At 50.8% G+C, this 23,044-nt stretch overlaps 1 protein-coding gene across 4 annotated transcripts in view; it reads right to left on the bottom strand.

The window, feature by feature from the left end:
* The window catches only part of MTA1 (metastasis associated 1), a 50,233-nt gene extending 27,627 nt beyond the window's left edge, over positions 1-22,606 (bottom strand). For all 4 annotated transcript variants that reach the window (XM_064293103.1, XM_064293104.1, XM_064293102.1 and 1 more), the window contains exons 1-2: positions 22,542-22,606; positions 5,081-5,148 (exon numbers count right to left, since the gene is read on the bottom strand). In XM_064293103.1, coding sequence (XP_064149173.1) covers positions 5,081-5,148; positions 22,542-22,569 — 96 coding nt within the window. In that variant the 5' untranslated portion in view covers positions 22,570-22,606. The remainder of the gene's footprint in view (positions 1-5,080; positions 5,149-22,541) is intronic.
* Positions 22,607-23,044: the final 438 nt, after the last annotated feature.

Raw genomic sequence — 23,044 nt, 5'->3', positions numbered from 1 at the left:
TCTAACAGATACCTAAAATGTGGAAGTGATTTTGAAACTGTCAATGGATAGAGGACTCAGAAGGAAGTAAGGAGAAGTGTTAACACTGGAGATGGCGCAGATGGTGAGAAGCAGTAGCAGAGAACCAGGAGACCAATGCCAGATAGCGCTGGAGCTGACCCACTGAGAGAGCGAGCTGAAAGCCTTTGTGCAAGATGTTTCCTGGCAGAGTCGGGTGCCTTCAGGCACTTCCTGGTGGAGCTACAGAGTAGGGCACGTGCAGGCTTCCAAGAGGCCAAGGAACCAGGAAGCCGAAGCTGAAGAGACAAAGAAAACAGGAAGCTGAGCTGCCTCAGTCTCAAAAGGTATGGCCATTTCAAAAGGTATGACCTCTGGGGTTTCAAAGGGTGGAGCCACGGCCTCTAGTGCTTCTAAGGGTGGAGTTGCCACTCAGATGGAAGAGAATGGTGCGCCTACAGCCGAGGGTGCAGAGTTGCTGTCCCACTAGGCCTGGGAGGTGGAGCTGATGCCAAGAGCCAAGGGGCCTTCACTCAGAATCTGGAGAGTGTGGCCAATACCTAGAGTCCGGAGGGGAGGGCTATTGCATGAATGGTCTCAGAGAACAGAGGATTATTGTCAAGTGTTGAGGGCTAATGTAATGAGTTCTGTTGACCTGACTGGTGCCTGTTATGCCTTCTTTCCCTCCAATTCTCCCATTTGTAATGGGAATGTGTAGCTTGTACCTGCCTGTTGCACCATTGTACCTTTGGAAGCAGATAACCTGTATTCTAGATTTCATAGATGAAGAGGAATTTTTGGATTTTGGACTTGGAGTTCCTTTAAGACTTTTGCTGATATGATGGGGTGAATGTGTCTTACAAGTAGCAAGGACATGAATTTTGGGGGGCCAAAAGGTGGAAAGTCATAGATTGAATTGTGTCCTCCAAAAATATGTGTCAACTTGGTTAGGTTATGATTCCCAGTACTGTATGACTGTCTACCACTTTGTCATCTCATGTGATTTCCCCATGTGTTGTAAATCCTATCACTATGATGTAATCAGACGGATTAGTGGCAGTTATATTAACGAGATCTACAAGATTAGATAGTGTCTTAAGCCAGTCTCTTTTAAGATATAGCAGAGAGAAGGAAGAGACAAGGGGACCTCATACCATCAAGAAAGCAGCACCGGGAGAAGAGCGTGTCCTCTGGACCTGAGGTTCCTGAGCTGAGACGCTCCCAGACCAAGGGAAGACTGATGACAAGGACCTTCCTCCAGAGCTGATAGAGAGACAAAGACTTTCCCTGGAGCCGGCGCCCTTAATTCAGACTTCTAGCCTACTGGACTATGAGAGAATAAACTTCTCTTTGTTAAAGCCATCCACTTGTGGTATTTCTGTTACAGCAGCACTAGGTGACCAGAACAGCTTATGATCAAGAACCAAAGGTACTGAAGGAAGAGGTCCATGCCGCACTGAAGGCACTGATGGAAAACAAGGCTCCGAGAATTGACGGAATACCAGTTGAGATGCTTCAACAAACAGATGCAGCACTGGAGGTGCTTGATCACTGGCTGACAGCCTGGTAGTCAAGTTTCTCCACTGTAATGTTACTCTCCCCCCTTCCATACCGTGCGCTTTGGAAGGAAGTCGCTCTGCACAGCCCCCACCTAAGGAGTAAGGGAGTTATGCTCTGCCTCTTTGAGGGTGGAAAATTACTAATTATTTGGAATTCTTCGGCACTGGGTTTTTTTTTCTATACCAGAGATTTGTCTCTTCTCCCCCATTTATTTACTTACTCACTTATTTATATCATGTGGACTCATGGACGCTATGAGTCGGAATCAACTCGAGGGCAGTGGGTTTGGTTTTTTTGGTTTGGACTCATGGATATTATTTTATATTTTGGGTTATAATCCAGTAATTATTTATTTTGTTGCTCAAATTGTTCCATTGTTGGCCACTGTGTTCTTTGACATGATCCCATCATTGTGGGGGTAAAAACAGCATTTATTTTCAAGACTTATTTTATCAAAGTAATATGTGTACAGTGTAAAATGTCAAAGAGATTTATAAAACTTAAAATGAAAGACAATAGTCGTGTTTCCAACTCTGTCACTTTCACCTCTTCGCAACAGTACGCTGTACTGGCAGGTTCTGGCTTTCCAACTTTAAAACTCCATCACTAATACCTATTACAGAATTCTCATACCCCAACACATACTCACCTCAACACACACACTCACTTCCATTTTTAGGGGTTATGATTGTGATTTGGTAAATACGTAAAATGGCTGGGCCAACACTACGCTTAACGGTCTTCCTTTTCCTTCTCATACGGCTTTGTCTCCTGGGTTAGCAACTGCCTTAGTCATCTAGTGCTGCTATAACAGAAATACCACATGTGGGTGGCTTTAACAAAGAGAAGTTTGTTCTTTCACAGTCCAGTAGGCTAGAAGTCTGAATCAGGGCACTGGCTCCAGGGGAAGGTTTTTTCTCTCTGTTGGCTCCAGAGAAAGGTCCGTGTCATCAGTCCTCCCTTGGTCTAGGAGCTTCTCTGCACAGGAACCGCAGGTCCAAAGTACACGCTCTGCTCCCAGCACTGCTTTATTGGTGGCATGAGGCCCCCGTGCCTCTCTGCTCATGTCTCTCTTTTATATCTCAGAAGAGATTGGCTTAAGACACCATCTCATCTCACAGGTCTCATCAATGTAACTGCAGCTAATTCATCTCATTACATTGCAGTAATAGGATTTACAACACAAAGGGAAATCACATCAGGTGACAAAATGGTAGACAATCATACAATACTGGGAGTCATGACCTAGTCAAGTTGACAGACGTTTTTGGAGGACACAATTTAATCAACGGCAGCAGTCCTCTCATTTTCTTCACTTGCCAAGTTTTCTATGTATCTATTCCTGACTCTTCCCCAAGACTTTCAGCAGCACAGCTCCTGAACAGCGCGGGCAGACAGGGAATCATTTACTCTGGGAGATGTCGCCCTTAGATCACCCAGCCCCTTCTACCTGGCTTCGTGGCTGCTTTCCTCCTGAGCAGATGGATTCTGTGCCTGCCTTCCTGGATTACTCTCTTTCGGTAGCAGATAGCCTCCATGGGCTTCCTGAGAAAGGTGCTTACGGGTGAACGTTCATGTCTGAGAATGTCTTTAGTCCACCTCCATACATGAGGGCAGTTCAGCTGGGTATAGAATTCTAGGCTGAAAAATCATTCTTTTTCGCAATTTTGAGCTCAAAGACTTGTCATCTCCAAAGCTGTTGCTGAAAACTCCAATTGTAGTTTGATTCCTGATTCTTTGTTAATCTCTAAAACCATTTATGGTATTTTCACCTCCTATGTTCTGAAACTTAAAAATATGCCCTAAAGTAGGCTCTTTGAACCTATAAATTCAAGTGTTTCAGTTCTGAGATGTCTTCTTAATTCTTAGGCTATTTCTTCTTCCTGTTTACAGGGTTCTTGCTTTCTATAATTCCTGCTAAGCGGATTTTGGCTAACTCATTCTTTTTTCTCATTCTCTGAATACTCCATTTTCACACCATCCTAATTATACTTCATGTATACATTATCTTCCCTTTCTCTGAGGACAACAGTTTTAGTTTCCGTCCATTCCCTGCATCATCTCTTCTTTCTCCTGGTTCCTTTTTTCTGCTTTTTCTTTTTCATCTATTCTTCTATGTTAAAAGCCCTTCTCAAACACCTTATGATTCTTAGTTGCTCATTGCTACTTAAGAGTTAACTTCATAACAAGCTAAGATTTGAGAGCACACACAGGCTGGTCGAGGGATGGCTTCATCATCAGGTCATGGGCTGGACAATTGACATTCTGCTGGGGACCTCCCCCCACCCAGTTTCAGTGGCTTTGGTCTGGCTCTCCAGAAAGAAGCACCCCAATGCCTTCCTGGACAGTAAAATCTTGGGCCACTGAGGTCTGGGAGCTGAGGGGGCAGGACGTACAGATGGCTGCTCAGGGGAGGGTCCACAAACAGATTCCCATTTTTAGCCCCTGCCTCATCCACGGTTGGCTAGGCCTGGTGCCCCGAGTCAGTGGCCTCTCTGGGTCAACTTCTCCAGGCCAGGGAAAGAACCCCAATCTTCCTCTAGCGAGGTCAGCTGAGGTAGGGGAGAGTCCTGGTTGATTTGACCCCCACAGGCTTCCAACCCATCCTCTTGTTCACAACCCCATCCTTCGCCCTCCCTGTCAGTGGTGCCAAGGTCCCAGTTCTCACAGGTCCACACAGTTCTGCTTCCTTTGGCACGGTCCCAGCAGCACCAAGCCCAAGGCAGCCGTGTCCCTGAGCAGACAGTCTTTGTTTGAGAAGGCGGTGCGGCAGCCTCATGGGACATCTGGTCACCATGCCTGCCCATCCGTTTTCTGCTCCAACCAGCCAGGGTTGTGTCTACAGCTCAGGCTGGGGCTGAGCTTTGGGGATGGATGGGCATACCCCGGTCCTTGTCACACGGCCACAGCTGACACCAGAGCAAAGGGCCCTCAGTAAGCACCAGCTGAGGGGGAGGCACAGTGGCCACCCCTCCAGCTCCACCCTGGGGTCAGTGCAGACACGGGTCCCACAGCCCTCAGGGCAGCCAAGGGGTCAGAGCTCTTGAGGAGGCCTGTCCACTTATGCCACACGCTAAGGCTGGCCCACAGAACAGGGTCTTTTGGTGGTGGCTAAGTCTGACACAGCACCCCAACCTTATGCACCTCTCTGTTCCATCAGGTCCCAAGAATCCAAAGTCACCCCACTTCTGAAGGTCCTCAAGAGGGACATACCACCTCTAGGGGCCCAGAACCCAGGAATCAAAGTGTTAGGGTCTGGAGTGGCCTGAGGCACTACCTGAGGGAGGCTCCGGAAACCTTCACTAGTGGGGTCTCCTAGGAGGTGAACTCAGGTCTAGGCAGGTGACCCTGGATGAAGCCACCTCAGCTGAGCAGACCAGCAGTGGTCCAAGGCCAGCTCTAAGCCTCGGTGGCACCTCTCTAGCCCAGGAGCCCACGCCCTGCCCTGGGCAACCCAAGGGCTGGGGGAGGGGTATTTCATCTCATCTTGATGTCAGTCCTCTGGGGAGGGGGCAGGCAGTACCTTGTTGAGCTCCTCAATCCTTCGGATCAGGTACGGGTTGCTAGAGGAGTTCTCGAAGTAGACATAGTCTGTAAACAGTCACAGAGAAGGCGTCACCAGTGTGCCAGACCACAGAACCCAGTCCCCCCTCTTGCTTCCCCAAGAGGAGAGGACCTCATAGGCCCTGCAGCTGGGGAAGCTGCCTGTGTGAGGCTGATGCCCATTTAGGCTGTTCCAGGGGCTGGGGTCCAGCAGGGGGTAACACAGGCATTGTCCCAATGCCACAGAGCGCACGTCCTGGGAGCAGAGAGCATGTCCTGAGGAAGGGACAAAGCCAGATGGGGGCCAGGGAGGCAGTGAGAGGGTGGTAACTTGGGGCAGGGCAGCCGTACCTCATAGGATCCCGCCGCGTGTATCCCAATGTCAGCGCCCTCCAGTTGGTCCCTTGGGGAGGCAGGGGTACCCCAGCACAACCCTGCCTGGGACTCCCTGAGACCCTGCATGAGACCCTGTGGCTAACTTGCCATGCGACACATGCTGGCCCAGAAGGGAAGCAGCTGGGCAGGGGGATTCTGGAGCCCAAGAGCTGTGTGGCCGGGGCTGCTGGAGACAGGACCCCAAGAGCAGGTGGGCCCCCAGGGAGGCACTGTCACCACAGGTGCCAGAGAGACCTTAGCACACCTAGGGGCCCCCTGTTATGCTCCCACAAGAGCACCCTCCAGCACCACCTGTGCCCACCACAGCACCCCTTCACGTGCCTCCAAAACGATAAAGGCCCTGCCCGCCAGCAGATGGGCACAGGAAGGACCGCCCCATCCCAGCACTGGAAGGTGGGAGCAGTGGGCTCCCTTTGTGTGCCGAGGACCAAATGGCAGGGCAGTGTGGAGGGTTGGCACAGGACATGTCGGGTGGACGAGTGTGTGGGAGAGCACGCACGTAGGCAACGGACAAGTCTGGAGTCCACAGCATGCTGCCCCAAGACAAGCCTGGGGGGTTGGCCATAGACAACACCCAAAGACAGGCTAGGATCCCCGGCTGGAGCGACCCACAGCAGGAAGGCAGCGTGGCCTGCCAGGACAGGAAAGGTCAAAATGGCATCTCTGTACCAGGAGGCTCATCGTAGCCGGACACAGCCCAAGGGCTTCACAAATGGGAACTGGCTCAGCAAACTACAGCAAGGCCAGCCCAAGGAAGCTCACCCGCCACGTCCACAGGAGCACACCTGTGCCACCTGGGTTCTGTGGGAGGGGGTGCAGAATCATCTCCCTCCTGTGGTCGGCACACACCTGTGAGCACCTGATCCCCCCGGCTTCCTGTGCAGCACCAAAGACATGGATGATCAGATACCAATCCCCAAATAAGACAGTGAGGCCGAAACCACAGCAGCTGCAGGCCACACGGGGCTGAGGAGCACGCACAGCCTCAAGACTATGGAAGAAGAAAGGCCTGTAGGAAGAGACCGCCATGGGCACGGGGCTTCTCTTTAGGGTGAGGGAATGTCCTGCACTTAAGCTAGGGTGGTGCCTGTACAACTTCGTAAAAATACTAAAACTCATTGAATTGTATGCTCAAAACAGGTGACTATCTCAACATGGTCACTTAAAAGGATTCTCAAGTCAATAACCTTTCACTTTAAAAAACTAAATAAAGAGCAAATTAAATGCAAAATAATCATTCATAACTGCCAAAAACTGGAAACAAGCCAAGCGTCCCTCAGGTGAGAAATGGATGGACAAGCTGGCGGCCACCTGCCCGGGACCCAACGGAAGACTCTGTGCAGTCATGCGGCGTGACACCTGCTGACGCACCACAGACAACCCTTGGTACCACGTCAGGAGGCGGCCAGACACAAAAGCCGAGGCGCAAAATTCTCAGTATCTCAAAAAGGAAAACTAACGGAGCAAAACAGCTGAACGTTGCTGGGATGCAGGGGGTGACTACAAAGGGAGTGGGGGACTTTGAGGGTGACAACCTGTTCCATATCGTGACTGTGGTAGTAGCCACACAACTGTATAAAGTGGAAAAAACTTTTTTTTATATACACTTGCTAAAATCCACAGAATTGTACACTTAAAAGCAGTGAGTTTTAGCTTACACCCCTTTTAAGTGCACAGTCCTGTGAATTATTCTTTAATAGAAGAAATGGAAAAATAAACCAGGGCAAGAAAGGAAATAATAAAGAGCAGAAATCAATGAAAGTAAAAGGAGAAAACAAGAAAATAAAAAAAAAGCTGATTTTTAAAAAGATCAATGAACCAATAAATTTCTAGCCAGACTAGTAAAAACCAAAAAGAGAAGTCACAAAGCAGCAATATCAGGAGTAGAAGAGGGAACATCACTACAAATTCTAGATGTGAAAAGGGTGGTAACAGAGGACTAGGAAGAGCTGTATCAAACCCAACAACTTAGATAAAATGGACCAATTCCTTGAAAGAAAAGCTACCAACACTCCCTCAGAAGATAAGGAAGAAATATAACTTTACACCTATTAGATAAATTAATTCATAGATAAAAATCTTCCCACAGAAAAAGCTTCAGGCCCAATGGCTTCACTGAATTCTACCAAACGTTTAAGGAAGAAATGACTAACACCAAGCCTACACCACCTTTTCTAGAAACAGAAAAGGAAAGAGACTCCCCAACTACAGGAGGCCCTCATTATCCTGACACCAAAACCAAAGATATGACAGAGGAATCCACAGACCAATTACCCCTCATGAATATGCTGTTATTATTTTTAGTTGTCACTGAGTCAGTTCCAACTCAAAGTGACCTTACGTATAACAGAACGAAACGTTTCCTGGTCTGTGTCATCTTCGTGATCGCTGGTATGTTTGAGTCCATTGCTGCCACTACTGTGTCAGTCCATCTCATGGAGAGTTTCCCTCATTTTTGTTAGCCTTCTACCAAACACGATGTCCTTTTCTAACAATTAGTCTTTTCTGATGTGTTCAAAGTAAGGAGGTCTCACCATTCTCACTTTTAAGGAACATTCTGGTTGTTATTCCTTCTAAGAATGACTTGTTCATTTTTTTGGCAGTCCATAGCACATTCAACATTCTCCTTGACCACCACAGTTCAAACACATCATTTCTTCTTCTGTATTCTTTTTTCACTGTTCAAAATCGCATGCATATAAGGTGAATGAAAAGACCATGGCTTGGGTCAGACTTAGTTCATCAAAGTGACATCTTTGCTCTTAAAGAGGACTTTTGCAGCATATTTGCCCAAAGCAATACATCGTTTGACTTCTTGACCGCTACTTCCATGGATATTGACTGTTGACCCAAGTAGAATAAAATTGTTGACAACTTCAGTTTTTTCTCCATTTATCATTATGTTGTTTATCAGTCCAGTTGTGAGGATTTTTGTTTTCTTCACATTCATGTGTAATACACACTGAAAACTCCTGAAGTCATCATGAACACAGATGTAAAAATCATCAATAAAACATTAGCAAATGGAAGCCATCAATATATAAAAAGGACAACACATCTCAGAAAACCAGCTTCTGTTAAATCGATTCTGACTCACGTCAGCGATCTGGTATACAAGGGTGGCCTGAAAATCAATGTAACGTATCAACAGAAAAACCCCATGACCGTCTCAGTAAATACAAGGTAAGGATTTGAGAAAATTAAACACTCATTCCTGATAAAAACTCTTAAGCTACCAAGGAATTAAAGGGAGCTTCCTCAACCTGATAAAGGCATCTATAAAAATCCCACAGCTAATATCACACTTAATGGTGAAGCAAAATGCTTTTCCTCAGATCAGGAGCAAAGAGAAGACAGCCACACTCACCACTTCCATTCTTCACACTGGAAGTCTTAGCCAATGCAATGAAGAGAAAAAAAATAAATACAAAGCATACAGGCTGGGAAGGAAGAAATACAACTTTCTATTTGCAGATGACGTAATTACCTAGGTAGAAGTCCCTAGAGAGTATACCAAAAAGCTAGTAAGACTAGTAAATGAAGAGCTTAGCAAGCTCATAGGACAAAAAGGTAAATATATAAAAACTGCATATTTATATATACTACTAATCAACACTGGCAGCCCTGATGGAGTAGTGGTTAAAAGCTTAGCTGTTAATCAAAAGGTTGGCAGTTTGAATCTACCAGCCACTCCTCGGAAACCCCGTGGGGCAGTTCTACTGTCATACGGGGTTGCTACGAGTTGGAATCAACTCCACGGCAACGGGTTTGGGTTTTTGGTTAAGGAACACTCAGAAGCCCCAGTGGCACAGTGGTTAAGAGCTTGGCTGCTAACCAAAAGGTCAGCAGTTCAAATCCACCAGTTGCTCCCTGGAAACTCTATGGGGGCAGCTCTACTCTGTCATATAAGGCCACTATGAGTCAGAATTGAGCCGAAGGCAACAGGTTTGGTCTTTTTTTTTTTTTTCGTTTAACGAACACTCAAAGGAGCCGTGGTGGCACAGTGGTTAAGCACCTGGCTGCTAACTGAAAGGTCTGCGGTTTGAGCTTACCAAGAGCTCTGCAGGAGAAAGATGTGGTAGTCTGCTTCCGTAAAGATTACAGCCTTGGAAACCCTATGGGTCACTTCTGCTCTGTCCTACAGGGTTGCTAGGAGTCAGACTTGACAGCAACAGGTTTGGAGCAAACACTTGGATATTGAAATTTTAAAAAGTACCATTTACAATAATACCAAGAAACGTTGAATACTTAAATATAAATTTAACATGTGCAAAAATCTATATGCTGAAAACCACAAAACACTGTTGAGAAAAACAATGAAGCCTAGATAAATGGTGATATATAAAGTATACCATGGATTAGAACACAGGTTGGCAAACTTTTTGTGTAAAGGACCACGTAGTAAATATTTTAGGCTTTGTAGGCTGAGGTTAAATCAAGGATATTATGTAAGTTACTAATTTATCAAGAGACAAATTTTCACAAATGTTTACTAACGAAATTTAGAACAACAATTGAGTACAATTTTCTGCAATACAGGTGAACTTACGAATTATTTTTGGGGGAATAACATTTTGTTATTCACCATACCTAATCAGTCTGTATGCTGAGCAAATAATCCCAGAAGCCAGACTCTATGAAGAAGAACGGGGCATCAGGATTGGAGGAAGACTCATTAACAACCTGTGGTATCCAGATGACACAACCTTGCTTGCTGAAAGTGAAGAGGACTTGAAGCACTTACTAATGAAGATCAAAGACCACAGCCTTCAGTATGGATTACACCTCAACATAAAGCAAAAATCCTCACAACTGGACCAACGAGCAACATCATGAAAAACGGAGAAAAGATTGAAGTTGTCAAGGATTTCATTTTACTTGGATCCACAATCAACACTCATGGAAGCAGCAGTCGAGAAATCAAAAGACGCATTGCACTGGATAAATTGACTGCAAAGGCCTCTTTAAAGTGTGGAAAAGCAAAGATGTCACCTTGAGAACTGAGGTATACCTGATCCAAGCCATGGTGTTTTCAATTGCTTCATATGCATGTTAAAGCTGGAAAATAAATAAGGAAGACCAAAGAATTGATGCCTTTGAATTGTGCCGCTGGAGAAGAAAATGGACTGCCAAAAGAATGAACAAATCTGTCTTGGAAAAAGTACAACCAGAATGCTCCTCAGAAGCAAGGATGGCGAAACTGCGTCTTACATACTTTGGACATATTATCAGGAGGGATCAGTCAGTCCCTGGAGAAGGACATCATGCTTGGTAAAGTTCAGGGTCAGCAAAAAAGACGAAGACCCTCAACCAGGTGGACTGACACAGTGGCTGCAACAATGGGCTCAAACACAGCAACAATTGTGAGGATGGCACAGGACCAGGCAGTATTCTGTTCTGTTGTGTATAGGGTTGCTCTGAGTTGGAACTGACTCAATGGCACCTAACAACAACAACAGTTTGTTTAACTGGGGCTCAGAGTTAGTGTTCCCTGTCATGAAAATCCACCACAAATGTTCACCTGTTAATGCTGATCTGCAATGAGGCCTTACATGATCATCTTTAAATATCTTTCCACAGACCAAACAAAAAACCAAACCCGTTGCCATCAAGTCGATCACGACTCATAGCGACCCTACAGGACAGAGTAGAACTGCCCCATAGCTTCCAAGGAGCGCCTGGCGGATTCGAACTGCCAACTTTTTGGTTAGCAGCCATAGCACTTAACCACCATACCACCAGGGTTTCCTTCCACAGACAGGTGCTGCCAAACACCGATACTAACCCACAAGCATATAACTGAGCATACTAATCACCTGGAAGGCGTTTACTCAACTCTAGCAGGTTCTTCTCTAGACAGTTTCTTTTTAGCACATGCGCAGTAATGGATTAACGCGGCAAATCTGGCTTGTCTATGCCCTGCATGCTCCAAAGCAAGGCTTGGTCTTTGACCTGCTCCTTTGAGCTGACCTCTGAGCCCTTGGAATGTCCTGCCTGAAAAGTGTCTTCACCTTGGGGCCCTGGGCCACACCAGATAGTCTACAGTGCCAATATAATTTACGGTGGGGGCCTTGGGTCACCAGGTATCAGCTTGACCTCTGAAGGGTCTGGAGACTAAAATTAGCCTTGTAGGCAGTCAGCCACATCTATATGACCGACCCCCAAGAAAAGCTCTGGACACCAAGGTGCAGGTAGGTTTCCCTGGTTGGCAATACTCCCTGCGTGTTGTCACCCATCGTTGCTAGAATTAACCACACTGGGAGAGGACACCTGGAAGCTCACGCATGGCTGGTTTCTCCTGGACTCAGCCCCATGCACCTCTTCCCTTTGCTGACATGAGTCTGTATTCTTTTGCCATAATCAACTGGACCATGAGTATTAACAGCTTTTCTGAGTTCTGTGAGTCTTTCTAGGGAATGATGGAGCCTGAGAGTGGCCTTGGGAATCCCCAAACAGCAGCACATCAGTAAAGTGTCGATCAATCACTTTAAAGGAAGGTTAGGTGGAAGTTCCTCAACTGCACAGTTAGATGAATTTTGAAATATACGCTGTCTGTACTTGAATCGAGGTCCAAAAAAGGATAGCTAAACTGTAGCTTGAGTTCAGAAAATACGCTCGTAGCAATCTTGTGTGGCAATGGAGACCTCGCTTCTTGTTTTAACTTTTGACAGTAAGGAAACTATATAAAGCGGCTTGACACTATTTGTGATTTGAATGTTAGTTGTCATCACAATGACTCAGCACACTGTAAGTCTGGCCTTGTAATTTTAGGGTGACTTAAGAAATATAATCAACTCTCCAGCAAAAGTGATTTTCCAAAGTCACTCAGCACGCAACGGTGGTGGCTGAGGGTGGGTCTTCTCCTTCCAGAAAAGTTCAATTTTAAGCCCTGAACTCAAAAAATCACATTAAAACTTTACTAATGCTTAAGCCATCAAACTGCTGCATGGTAGAATAAGTCAATATATCCAGCTTCAATTTCTGACAAAAATCATAAAACTGGTAATGCTTAAGTTCATGAGAGCAAATGAGGTTTACTGTTGACACTACTTATTCAGTAACACATGACAGATTCAAGTATTTCCTGCAAAATACCTGCTGATGAATAATACAATTAATAATGATAGGTTCTAACCCTCTTACGTTTTCATGAGTTTTGTAAATCTGTCGAATAAAGTCTTTTTCTGCTCCATGCGTTTTATCACCATCAGTTGTAACACATCTTAGCAGGTTCCACTTCAGGTTGGTTAGTGTTCTCCCATCTCTTTGGAAATAGTCCTACCTGTGGTTCTTCCCCAAAGACTATTCATAGTGGCTCATTCTTCAGTAACTTCGAAGCTCAGTACTGATGCTTCCAATACACAACTGAACAGTATCAGTTAACGTCTGCTCACTCAATGAGAGCCAAAGAAAGCCACTCAAAACCATTTACCTTGCTTTTTAAACTATTACTGTTGCTCCCAATGTCCTCAACTCTTCAAGAAACTCTTCTCTCCGAAAGGCTAACTGTCTTACACAAGTCTATTTTCTCTGGACACATTTCTTTGTTGGTCACAATCAAAACACGATTTAATTACCTCAATGTCGGTAAATGGCTTTCCTTGCTGGGCTAATAAAGGAGTCACTTGGAAACTTACCTTGACTGCAGCCTCATTTTCATTTTTTGTTTTTGTGAAGAAATTCTGTGATGAGATATTCCATTTAAACTTCCTTACTTTTTCTTACCTTTATTTTCCTATGAGTTGAAAACACTGTGATGAGTGCATAATCTGGTGATATCATACAGTGTATTCCTCCAGTGAAGTTAGTGTCAGCGAATAATAAACGATGCTTGACATCTCACTCAGTATCAAAATGATCCGCAGCCCACTGAGACTTAAGAGCGCAACACTCAGGATAAACTAAGTGCAGTCCACGTGCACAACGGGCTAGTGTTCAGACATAAAGAGAAACTAAGTTCTGATACACATGCCACAATGTGAATGAACCTTGAAAACATGATGCCAAGTGAAATAAGTCAGACACAACAGGACAAATACTGCATGACCCCGCTTCTATGAAGTATCTACAACTGGTGATGGCTGTACAACACTGTGAATATACTAAATGCCATGGAAATCGTGAACTCCAAGATGGATAAAATGGCAAAATTTATGTTATATACATTCTACCACCAAAAGAGTACAACATTCCAAGTCTACTATTTCCCTTCCTGTTTGGACATGATGGTTATACACTGATAATAAAAAATAAAGAAAACGTCCAGGCACGGCGATGCACGTGGCACTCGAGATGTGGACGCATCTTCACTGTGTCGGTACGACATGCCCTGCCCTGAGCAGCAACATGTGACGAGGGCGCCACGTGCAATCTCTCACAACTAGTGGACTCCGCCACTATAGCTGGAGAGCGGCCACAGACCACATGCTGACCATATAGCGAGGCTGGGTTCCAATACAACTTTTACTGTTGGCCACCAATTCATGGTGACCCCGTGCACAGTGCACCAACGTGCTGCCTGTCCTGGGCCATCCCGTGACTGGCTGCAGACTGGGCTGCTGTGATCCAGAGGGTTTTCGCCGGCTGATATTTGGAAGTAGGTCACCAGGCGTTTCTTCCTAGTCTGCCTTAGTCTGGAAGCTCCACTGAAACCTGTTCAGCATCACAGCAACACGTACGCCCCCACTGACAGGCAGGTGGTGGTTGTTCTTGAGGAGCACTGGCCAAGAACCGACCACAGATGTCCCACACAGATGGCCACTGAAATTCGAATTTCATATAATTTTCATGTCTCATGACTACTATTCTTCTTTTGACTCTTTTCTCAGCCACTGAAAAATGTAAAAATCATTCTTAGTTCATGAGTCACATAAGAACAGGCAATGGGCTGCAGTGTGCCAATTCCTGGGTCAGAAGACTCATGTTGATGTCAATTCTCCCCCAAATTGACCTATACTATGATTTCAAAACAATCCCAACCAAAATCCCACTAGGTTCGTTTTGTAGAAATAGATAAGTCATTTCTAAAATCTATACGGGAAAGCCAAGAAACTGGAATAGCCAAAACAATTTTGAAAAAGAAGTACAAAATCGGAGGACTCATAGTACCTGATTTCAAGACTTGACTAGAGAGCTACAGTCATCAGAGTGTGCTGGCATAAGTAGGCACAGGGACCAGCGGGACAGAATGGAAACGGCAAACAGAACCACAAACGTAAGAGGAGCTGATTTCTGACAATTTGGTGAGAAAAGGGCTGGGACAACTGGATGTTATCTATATTACACTGTGTATAAAAATTAACTTGAATAGATCAAAAACTTAAAAGTAAAACACAAAACTATAAAAACTCTAAAATGAAATCGGAGAAAATCCTTGTGACCTTGGGTTACGTAGATGGACAAATTATAAAAGCCACAATCTGAGAGAAAAATTCGCAAAACACATTCTGATAAAGGACTGGGATCCAGAATATAAAATGAACTCTCACAGCTCAACGAGAAGAAAACGCAGAACCCAATTTAAGAAATGGGCAAAACATTTAAACAGACACTTCACCAGAGAAAATATATGGACGGAAATAAACACATGAAAAGATTCCCCACATCATTTGTCATTACCCGTTGCCGTCGAGTTGATTCCAACTTGTAGTACCTTACAGAGCAAGGCAGAACTGCCCCAAAGGGTTTCCAAGGCTGTAATCTTTATGGAAGCAGACTCCCACATATTTCTCTCATGGAGCCACTGGTGGGTTTGAACCATCAACCTTTCAGTTAGTAACCAAGCGGTTTAACCACTGTGCCACCACAGCACCTTCATTAGTTATTAGGGAGGTGCAAAGGAAAACCCCAATGAAATGCTCTTACACACCTGTTAGAGTGAGTAAAAAACAGGAAAACAAAAACCTGACAATACTAAGTGCGGACGAGGATGTGGAGCACACGGAACTCTCAGAAACTGCTCTGGGAATACAAAATGATACAGCCGTTCTAGGAAACAATTTGGCAGTTTCTTAAAAGTTAAATATACATTTCCCGCTCGACCTAGTGAGCCCACTCCTGGGTATTTTTTAACCCAAAAGAAATAAAAGCACACGCTCATACAAAAATCTGAGCATAAATGTTCACAGCAGCTTTACTTGCCATCACCGTCAGCCGGTGAGTACGCTGAGGCTTTCCACACGTGGAATACCATGCCACTCAGCAGAACCGGCACACGCAACAACAGGGGCCAATCTCACATATGTTTTCTGTGAAGGAAGCCAGGCTCAAGGGGCTGCACACCGTGTGATTCCACAACACGGCATCCAGGAAAAGATGAAACTGTAGGGACAGAAAGCAGATGCGGAGTTGCTGACGCTCAGGGGGCTGATTACAAATGGGCCCAAGGGGACACTGGAAACACCCTGAAGACGGTGGTTTACACAACAGAGTACACGCAGAAGGGCGAGCTTTAAAAAAAAAAAAAAAAAAATTTTTTTTTTTTTTTTTTTAGTGTGTGTAAACTATACTTCAATAGACCTGACCTTAAAAAATGTTTATATGCAGATGTTGACACAGTGAGAGAAACCTGTGAGAGCCGGACCACTAAGGCACTGCTTTGTTTCTTGTTTTTCTGGGTCTCTCAAGTTTTCCACCTTTGACAGGATATAGTCTTACCACTTTTCTATCACTGCTAGTGGAAAATATTTCAGTTTTCCTTCTCTAACAGGTTTCTGCCTTACACAGGTTCCAGTTTTTGCAGGTTTTACTGGACACAGATGGGTAGATACAGGCACAGACAGACGGACAGACAGATATGAAGCGAGAAGGAGAGGAGACTGGGAGACATCATGGACAAAGCACGTGTGACTCAGGTAGAGAAAAGGTGGGTTCCAGAGACCATGTGCACCCAACCAGCCTAAGCCATGCCTCGGGCACGCCGCTGACACCCACAGCCCACCACAGGCTGCCTTCTTGATCCTGCCACAGGAGTCTCCTCCCCAGCCCCCAGCACATGGGGACCCTGAGTGGAGCTCTGTCCCATTTGTTAGAATCCTGGTAGGGCCAACGCCCTCCAGCTCCCCTGAGGCCCAGGGTAGGGAGGTGGTGGGATGGGGAGCACAGGACCTGGAGCCGGCCTTGGACCAGCAGGAGCCCCCTTGGTCACCCTCAGCCAGGTCTGCCAAAGTCAGAGGCAGAAGACATGAACCAGGACACACAGGTTGACAATCTGTTTTCACACTTGGGGGCAGGACCAACAGGGACAGAAGCAGTCCTCAGAAGGCCCCAGGACCCCTGCCCCTCCAGCTGGCTCCTAGGGCAGACCCTGCCCAAACCAGGCCCAGTGCCTCCCTCTGCCCCTGAGCCCTGGCGAGGGTCAGCAGCCAGCCTGGGGGACACAACCTCCCTGTAACCCCAGGGCTGCAGATTGAGGGCAGGCTGCCAGGCAATGAGAACTTCAGATACACACAAGTAACTTTCGTGTAAGTGCGTCCCAAATGCTGCAGGTTATCCTGGATTTTTCCCTGCTAAATCTGGCCACTTTCCACAAGCCCAGGAGCCTGGCCCATCCGCTGTGCTGGGCTCAGCCCCTGAGCGGCCAGTGCCTCCCCTGTGTCCCTCCCAAGGCACACTTAGTCCACCGCCCACATCGGCTTCCCCCAACCCTCAACAACGGCACGGCCACACAACACACCCAGCCCGGTGAGACGGCCAAATAAAGCTCTGATTCCACACTGCTGGCACGCCAAGGCCAAGAAAGGGGTGAAGGTGGGAGAGTGGGGAGAACTCCTGCCAGGGGCACCCTGCATGGGAGAGGTGCAAACACAGAACCCACCAGAGCTGAGATCCTTGAATCTGTCCAACCACCTCCCACCCCATCACCACAGAGAACAGGGGTCTGGGTTAGGCCCGTTGTCTGGAGCTGGGTGGGGTGCCCCAGCTGTGCTGTGCCCAGGGCAGGCCTTTAGAGGGCCTGGGAGAAACAGGACCTCAGCAGCCCTCACAGCCTCCCACACCCCGAGTCAGTGAGACAAGGAAGCAACCCCACAGGGGTGCCCGCCACCCAGCACAGCTCCCCAATTCACATATCCCACCTGGCACAAGGGTACCCCACTGGGCCCCCAGGAGCACAGTGATGGCCACCTCGCTGCCCACACAGAAATCTAGGCAGAGTCCCAATCTCCCTGGCACTGCTCAGATGGTAGAGGGTGGTAGACTCTCAGGAGGTGACCAGGCAGCTGTGTAGACCACCTTGCACAGCCCCGAGGCATGGGGGCGGGTCACTGCCTTCTGGAGGTTGCTAGAGATGGATATGCATGGACACTGTGGAGGAGCCTCCCAACGCAGCCAGCTGTGCTCTCTGCAACCACCCAGTGACAGGGGTTTGACCGCCAGTCTCCTGGGCCCACGGGGACGGGGAGATGGGCAAGCACAGCCTCGAGCTTTAGGAGGAGCAGCGGGCACAGGGCCTCAAGGGCTCACAGGGTTAAGCGCTGAGCAGGGTTAAGCAGGATCGGCTTCCCAGGGAGAAGATCATCCCCTTAGGATAGTCGTTAACAGCTGGGGGGCTCCAGGGCAGTCCCCATCAGGGAAGTGTGCAGAATGCACCCCAACAACACTTACATACTGATGCCCCGCCTCGTCCTCCCAGCCCCTCGGCCGTCTGCATGCACTGGCCTGGTCCCAGCACACCTGGCTGCTGCTAAGGGGCCCCTGAGGCTGCCCAGAGCAGCCCCCCGAAGACAGAGAAAACCAGGACAGGGAGAGGAACGAGGCCCCACAAGAACGGTGCAGGAAGACGTACAAAGATCCTTCTCAGAAGACCATGTTCTTGAGAGAAGGCACCAGGGTATCACAGATTGGGGTGAAGGGGGGCTCCTTCCGAGGAGCGGGCACAACCTGGGGAGGAGGGAGGTTGCTTTGGACCATTTACTCCAAATGCCTCAAAAATCTCTCATTACCTTTCTTCTTTTCTTTAATCCAAGAACTTAATGGCCAAATTCTTCTCTCAAAAACAGAGAAATGGCCCAAAGCAGGCTAGCCCTCTTTGGAGGGGTCCTTCACCAAATTCCTGCCCTAGGTCAGCCTATGGTGTCGGCAGGGCCCCAGCCCCAGCCCAGATGCCCTGGGGGAGAGGCGAGAGACCGGAGAGCAGCCTGTCACCTGGCACCTGGCGGAGCAGCACTGGAGACCACCCTATGACTCGGCCACAAGGGGCAGCGGATGTGAACAGTGAGAAGGAAAAGCAGCCCAGAAAACAAAAAAAAGCCGCGATGGAGATTAATAAAAAGCAGAAGCGCCGAATGCCAGCTCGTGCTGTAGGGCAGCTTACGGGTACCGTCCCTGTTCTCCTACTTTTGAAATATTATCTGACATCTCTGTACTCAATTTACAGAGAGAAACAATGTCCCAGTCACCCCATGGTCCACCTCAGCCCGAGGCTAGCTTCAGAAGCCCAAACTGGGTACCTCAGGAGGGGCGGCCACCATCCACGGCTGCCTGCTCACCCCACACGGACAGGCCACCGACAGAGGGCCTCTGTCCCTGCAACCAGCGCCAGCCTCCCCAGGAAGAAGCAGGCCCTATTCCTGCCCAGGCTGACCCACTTCAGCCAGCCAGTCGGTTGGCACAACGCCGGCACCCACGCCCTCATCCCTGCCCAGACCATCATGGCAGATAAAACACAGGAGACCAGAGAGCTGGAATTCCTGACGCACTTGAATAATCCTTGGTATAAGTATGTCCCATGCAATATTAGGGCCATACTTATACTAAATAAGTTGTTCGCTGTATACCAGAAATTCAAATTTAACTGAATGTCCTGTATTTTTACTTGCGAAACCTGGCGCTTCTGCGTGGAGGTCCCTGCCTTTGGAAAAGGCTGATTTCTTAGAGTCTGGGTGGAGGCGCCAGGAGCAGGACCCTCCCCAGCTCGGTCCCCCATGGGCCACTACACCAGGTGACACTATAAGCCCCAAGAGAGCCCTACTCTGGGAAAGAGGGACAAGTCTCCCCTCTTCTGGGGGCTAGGAAATCCAGACAGCCCCTCCCCAAGCCAGCAGTCCCGGGACACAAAGCCGACCAGGCTGTGCAGGGACCCACAACAGCACCTTGGGGCCCAGTCCACAAGCATGGTTCTCTGGGAGCTGCCAAGCAGGCTCGGGAGGGATCAGCAGTTTTGGAGTGCCGTTTGAACGTGGGGCAGTGACAAGGCGGACCTCAGGGCACCCTTGGGTGTGGGACAACCACTGGACTGACTCGGGGGGCTCCTGGGAGGGTAGGGTATGGGACCCAGGCCCCTCATCCAGGCCCTGAGGGCCACAGGGCCTTCATCAGGCTTCAGCCGGACACCCCAGGGGCCTGGCATGGCCACCGAGAGTGAGGCACAGCACATCTGTGGCACCATAGCATCCTGAGGGCATGGCCGGGGCGCAGTGCTCCATATTAAGGGATAGGAACCCTAACCTACCGGCTTTGTCGTCTACAAATAAAGGGAAAAAAAAGCCCCTTACTCAGGGAGGGCCCAATCATCTCATGGCTGGGGGATCCACGCCCACCCCCATGGCACTGCCCGGTCACTCTGCAAGCCCACACCAGGTGCTAGGCCAGGGTCAGACATAGGGATGGGAGGCCCCAACCAGGACTTGCTGGGAAACCTGTGCTGTATCCTAACCAGGGCTGGGTCCCTACAATCTGGGTAAGTGAGGGTCGGGCAGGCCTCCCTGGAAGAGGTCTCCCTAGAGGTGAGAAAGGTCCGCACACAACCAGACACAGCAGGAGGGCAGACAGAGCTCTCGTACAAGTGGGGGAAACTGAGGCCTGGGGGGGCCTGAGGTGTGGACCAGGTTGGGCTGACCTGAGAGGCCACATTCTGCAGGTGGCCTCTCCAGCTGGCCTGGGTGGGGGCACATCCCATGGACCCACACTGTGAAGCCTGCACAGGGCCAACTCCCCTAGGCTGTCCGTTCCAGGGCCTTCTGCACCCTGGAAGCACCAGCGCCACCACAGCCCCAGGCCAAAGGGCCGGCCCTCGGCGAGCCGTAGGGCCAGCTCAGGCCACAAGGGCTGTAGAAGCTGCAGGGCAGGGGCTCTGGGCCAGGGGCACCTGCTCAGTGGTGAAGGGGGCCAGCATCCAACGGCCCTGGGGTGACCTCACGGCCCTGATTCCACCCTCTCCAGCCTAGCACAAGGGAATCCGAACCCGGCCTCTGCCCTGGCCTTCCACCCCCAGCCACCATGTCATTCATTCACTCAACAAGGAGACCTTAAATCAGGGGCTAGAGACTGGGAACCTGAGCTGCTGAGAAGACCACTCTGCAGAAGGCAGCCTGGGCCCTGTGAGTGGAATGGAAATTGAGCCCAGGACCATTGGGCAGCTGGTAGTACTGGCAGGGCCCAATGGGCTCTGGGGCACGACAAATGGAGCTACCCCAGAGGAGGGAGAGGGGCACCTGCAGGGGCAGTGAGGAGCTGGTCAGGACACAGGAGGACCCCAGCTGGTGGGGAGTAAGGGAGCCACAAATGGTGCTCCCCCAAAGCCATGCATTCAGGGGCAATGGCACCCATCTCTGGGGGGTGGTGCGGCTGGTGGGAGGGTACCTGCTCTGGTGACACACAGCACCTCTCCAGGGAGAAGACAGATGGGGGTGAGGACGGCAGGCCAGCAACCAGCCCAAGGTCAGAGCCCGCCTGGCTGGACCAGGGGAACCCCCAAACGCCTGTCTCTGCCAGAGTCACCAGCAGCAGAGCCATCGCGAAAGGGAGAAAGCGTCCTGGGCACCCAGGGTCAGAGTGACCAGGTGGGGGCAGGCCAGTGGGGGGCAGTGAGGACAGACGGAACATCCCCTTTTCAGCCCCCACCCCAGCACTGCCTAGGCCTGACACACCTCCACAGCAGGGCACCACACCCAGCCCCTCACAGTGAGGAGGCTGAGGGACTGGGGGGTGGAGAGCTGCAGGTCTGGGGGTGATGCTGTACCCGAGGGTCCAAGCAGGGAAGAGCATGGGCCTGAGCATGGCTACTCAGTTCCCTGTAAAAGAGTGAGCAGAGGAACCCCCAGGATCCCACAGAGCCCCTACAACCGAGGGCAAGGCCAGGCTAGGGACCTCCTGGCACTGAACCACAGGACAGGCAGATCTGGGGGCTGTACTCCCTGACCCTGTGCCCATTCCCCAATCCTTGCAAAGTGTCTCCATGACGGGCTAGCGTTAGTGGGAGCCAGGGAAAAGTTTGGGGCAACTCAGAGACAAGCTCTGGGTGACCGCGTGCTATGACGGCTCTGCAAGGGGACACTGCTGTGGGGCCCCCACGCAAGCACGCAGCCCAAGCAACTCTGGGTGTCCCGGGGGCCACTCTATGCTGTGCCAGGGGCTCCGAGGGAGGAATGCTGGCCTTGGGGCGCATGAGCACCCTATCCCTCGAGAGGGACCTGTTCCCATCCCAGCATATGGGCCAACCCGCACAGCCCCAGGGGGACCCCAAAACTCCTGCTCCCAGGGTGCCTACGAGGAGCCTCCAAGGCCACGTGCTCCAGAGGGGCTCCACAGCCCCTGGCCCCAGGCCCCAGGCCCCAGCTGAAGCCCCTGGACCCAGGTGCCTCCGGAGATGCCCCGCCACCAGCCCGCGCCTCCGCGCGCCTCCTCCGCAGGGGCCCCACAGACCACCCACTCGGCCCCCAACAGGTGGGCAGAGCCCCCGCCTCCCGCCGGCTCAGCGCGCCGCCCGGCCTCCGGGGGCCATTTCGGGCCGGGGCGACATGCCGGGGCGACGCGCGCGAGGGCCAGGCCACTCCGAAGAGAAGATGGAGGGGCAGGGCAGGGGTGCCGGGCGCCGGGGGGCGGGCGTTGGGGTGCCGGGCGTTGGGGTGCCGGGCGGCGGGGTGCGGCCGGCGGGCCTGCGTGGGGGAGGGGCGGGGTGGCGCCGGGGTCCCCGGCGGGCGGGGTGGGGGGCCGAGGCGGGGGCCGGCATCGGGGCGCAGGGCCGGGGCGGCGGCGGCGGCGGCGGGGGCGCGGGGGCGCGGGCGGCGCGGGGATAAAGGCGGCGGCGGGCCCGGGCGCGGCCTTACCTCCGACCCTGTACATGTTGGCGGCCATGTCCGCGCCGGCGGCGGCGGGAGGCCGGCGGGCGGGCGGGCGGGCGGGAGGCGGGAGGCGGGCGGGCGGCCGGGAAATGGAGGCTCGGTGCGGGGGCGCGGGCGGGGGCCGCGGGCTGTTTAAAGGGGCCGCGCTGTGCCGCCGCCGCCGCCGCCGCCGCCACCGCCGCCGCCGCCGCCGCCGAGGCCGCGCAGGGACGGGAGGCCGGCGCGGGCGGGAGAGGAAGAGGAGGAGCGGCCGGCGGCGGCGCGGCGCGGGGAGGGGCCTCGGGCGCCACCGCCCACCGCGCGGGCCGTTATCCGACCCCGCGCGCCGCGCCCCCGCCCCTCAGCCGGCGCCCCCACCCCTCGCCCGGCGCCCCCGCCCCTCGGCCGGCGCCCCCACCCCTCAGCCGGCTCCCCCGCCTCTCAGCCGGCTCCCCCGCCTCTCATCCCGGGCCCCTGCCCCTCAGCCGGCGCCCCCACCTCTCAGCCGG

The sequence above is a fragment of the Loxodonta africana genome, chromosome 10 (genome assembly GCF_030014295.1).
Source record: "Loxodonta africana isolate mLoxAfr1 chromosome 10, mLoxAfr1.hap2, whole genome shotgun sequence".
NCBI classification, from domain to species: domain Eukaryota; kingdom Metazoa; phylum Chordata; class Mammalia; order Proboscidea; family Elephantidae; genus Loxodonta; species Loxodonta africana.
The sequence above is the reverse complement of the archived record's forward strand: the minus strand, read 5'-3'. Positions and strand labels throughout refer to the sequence as shown.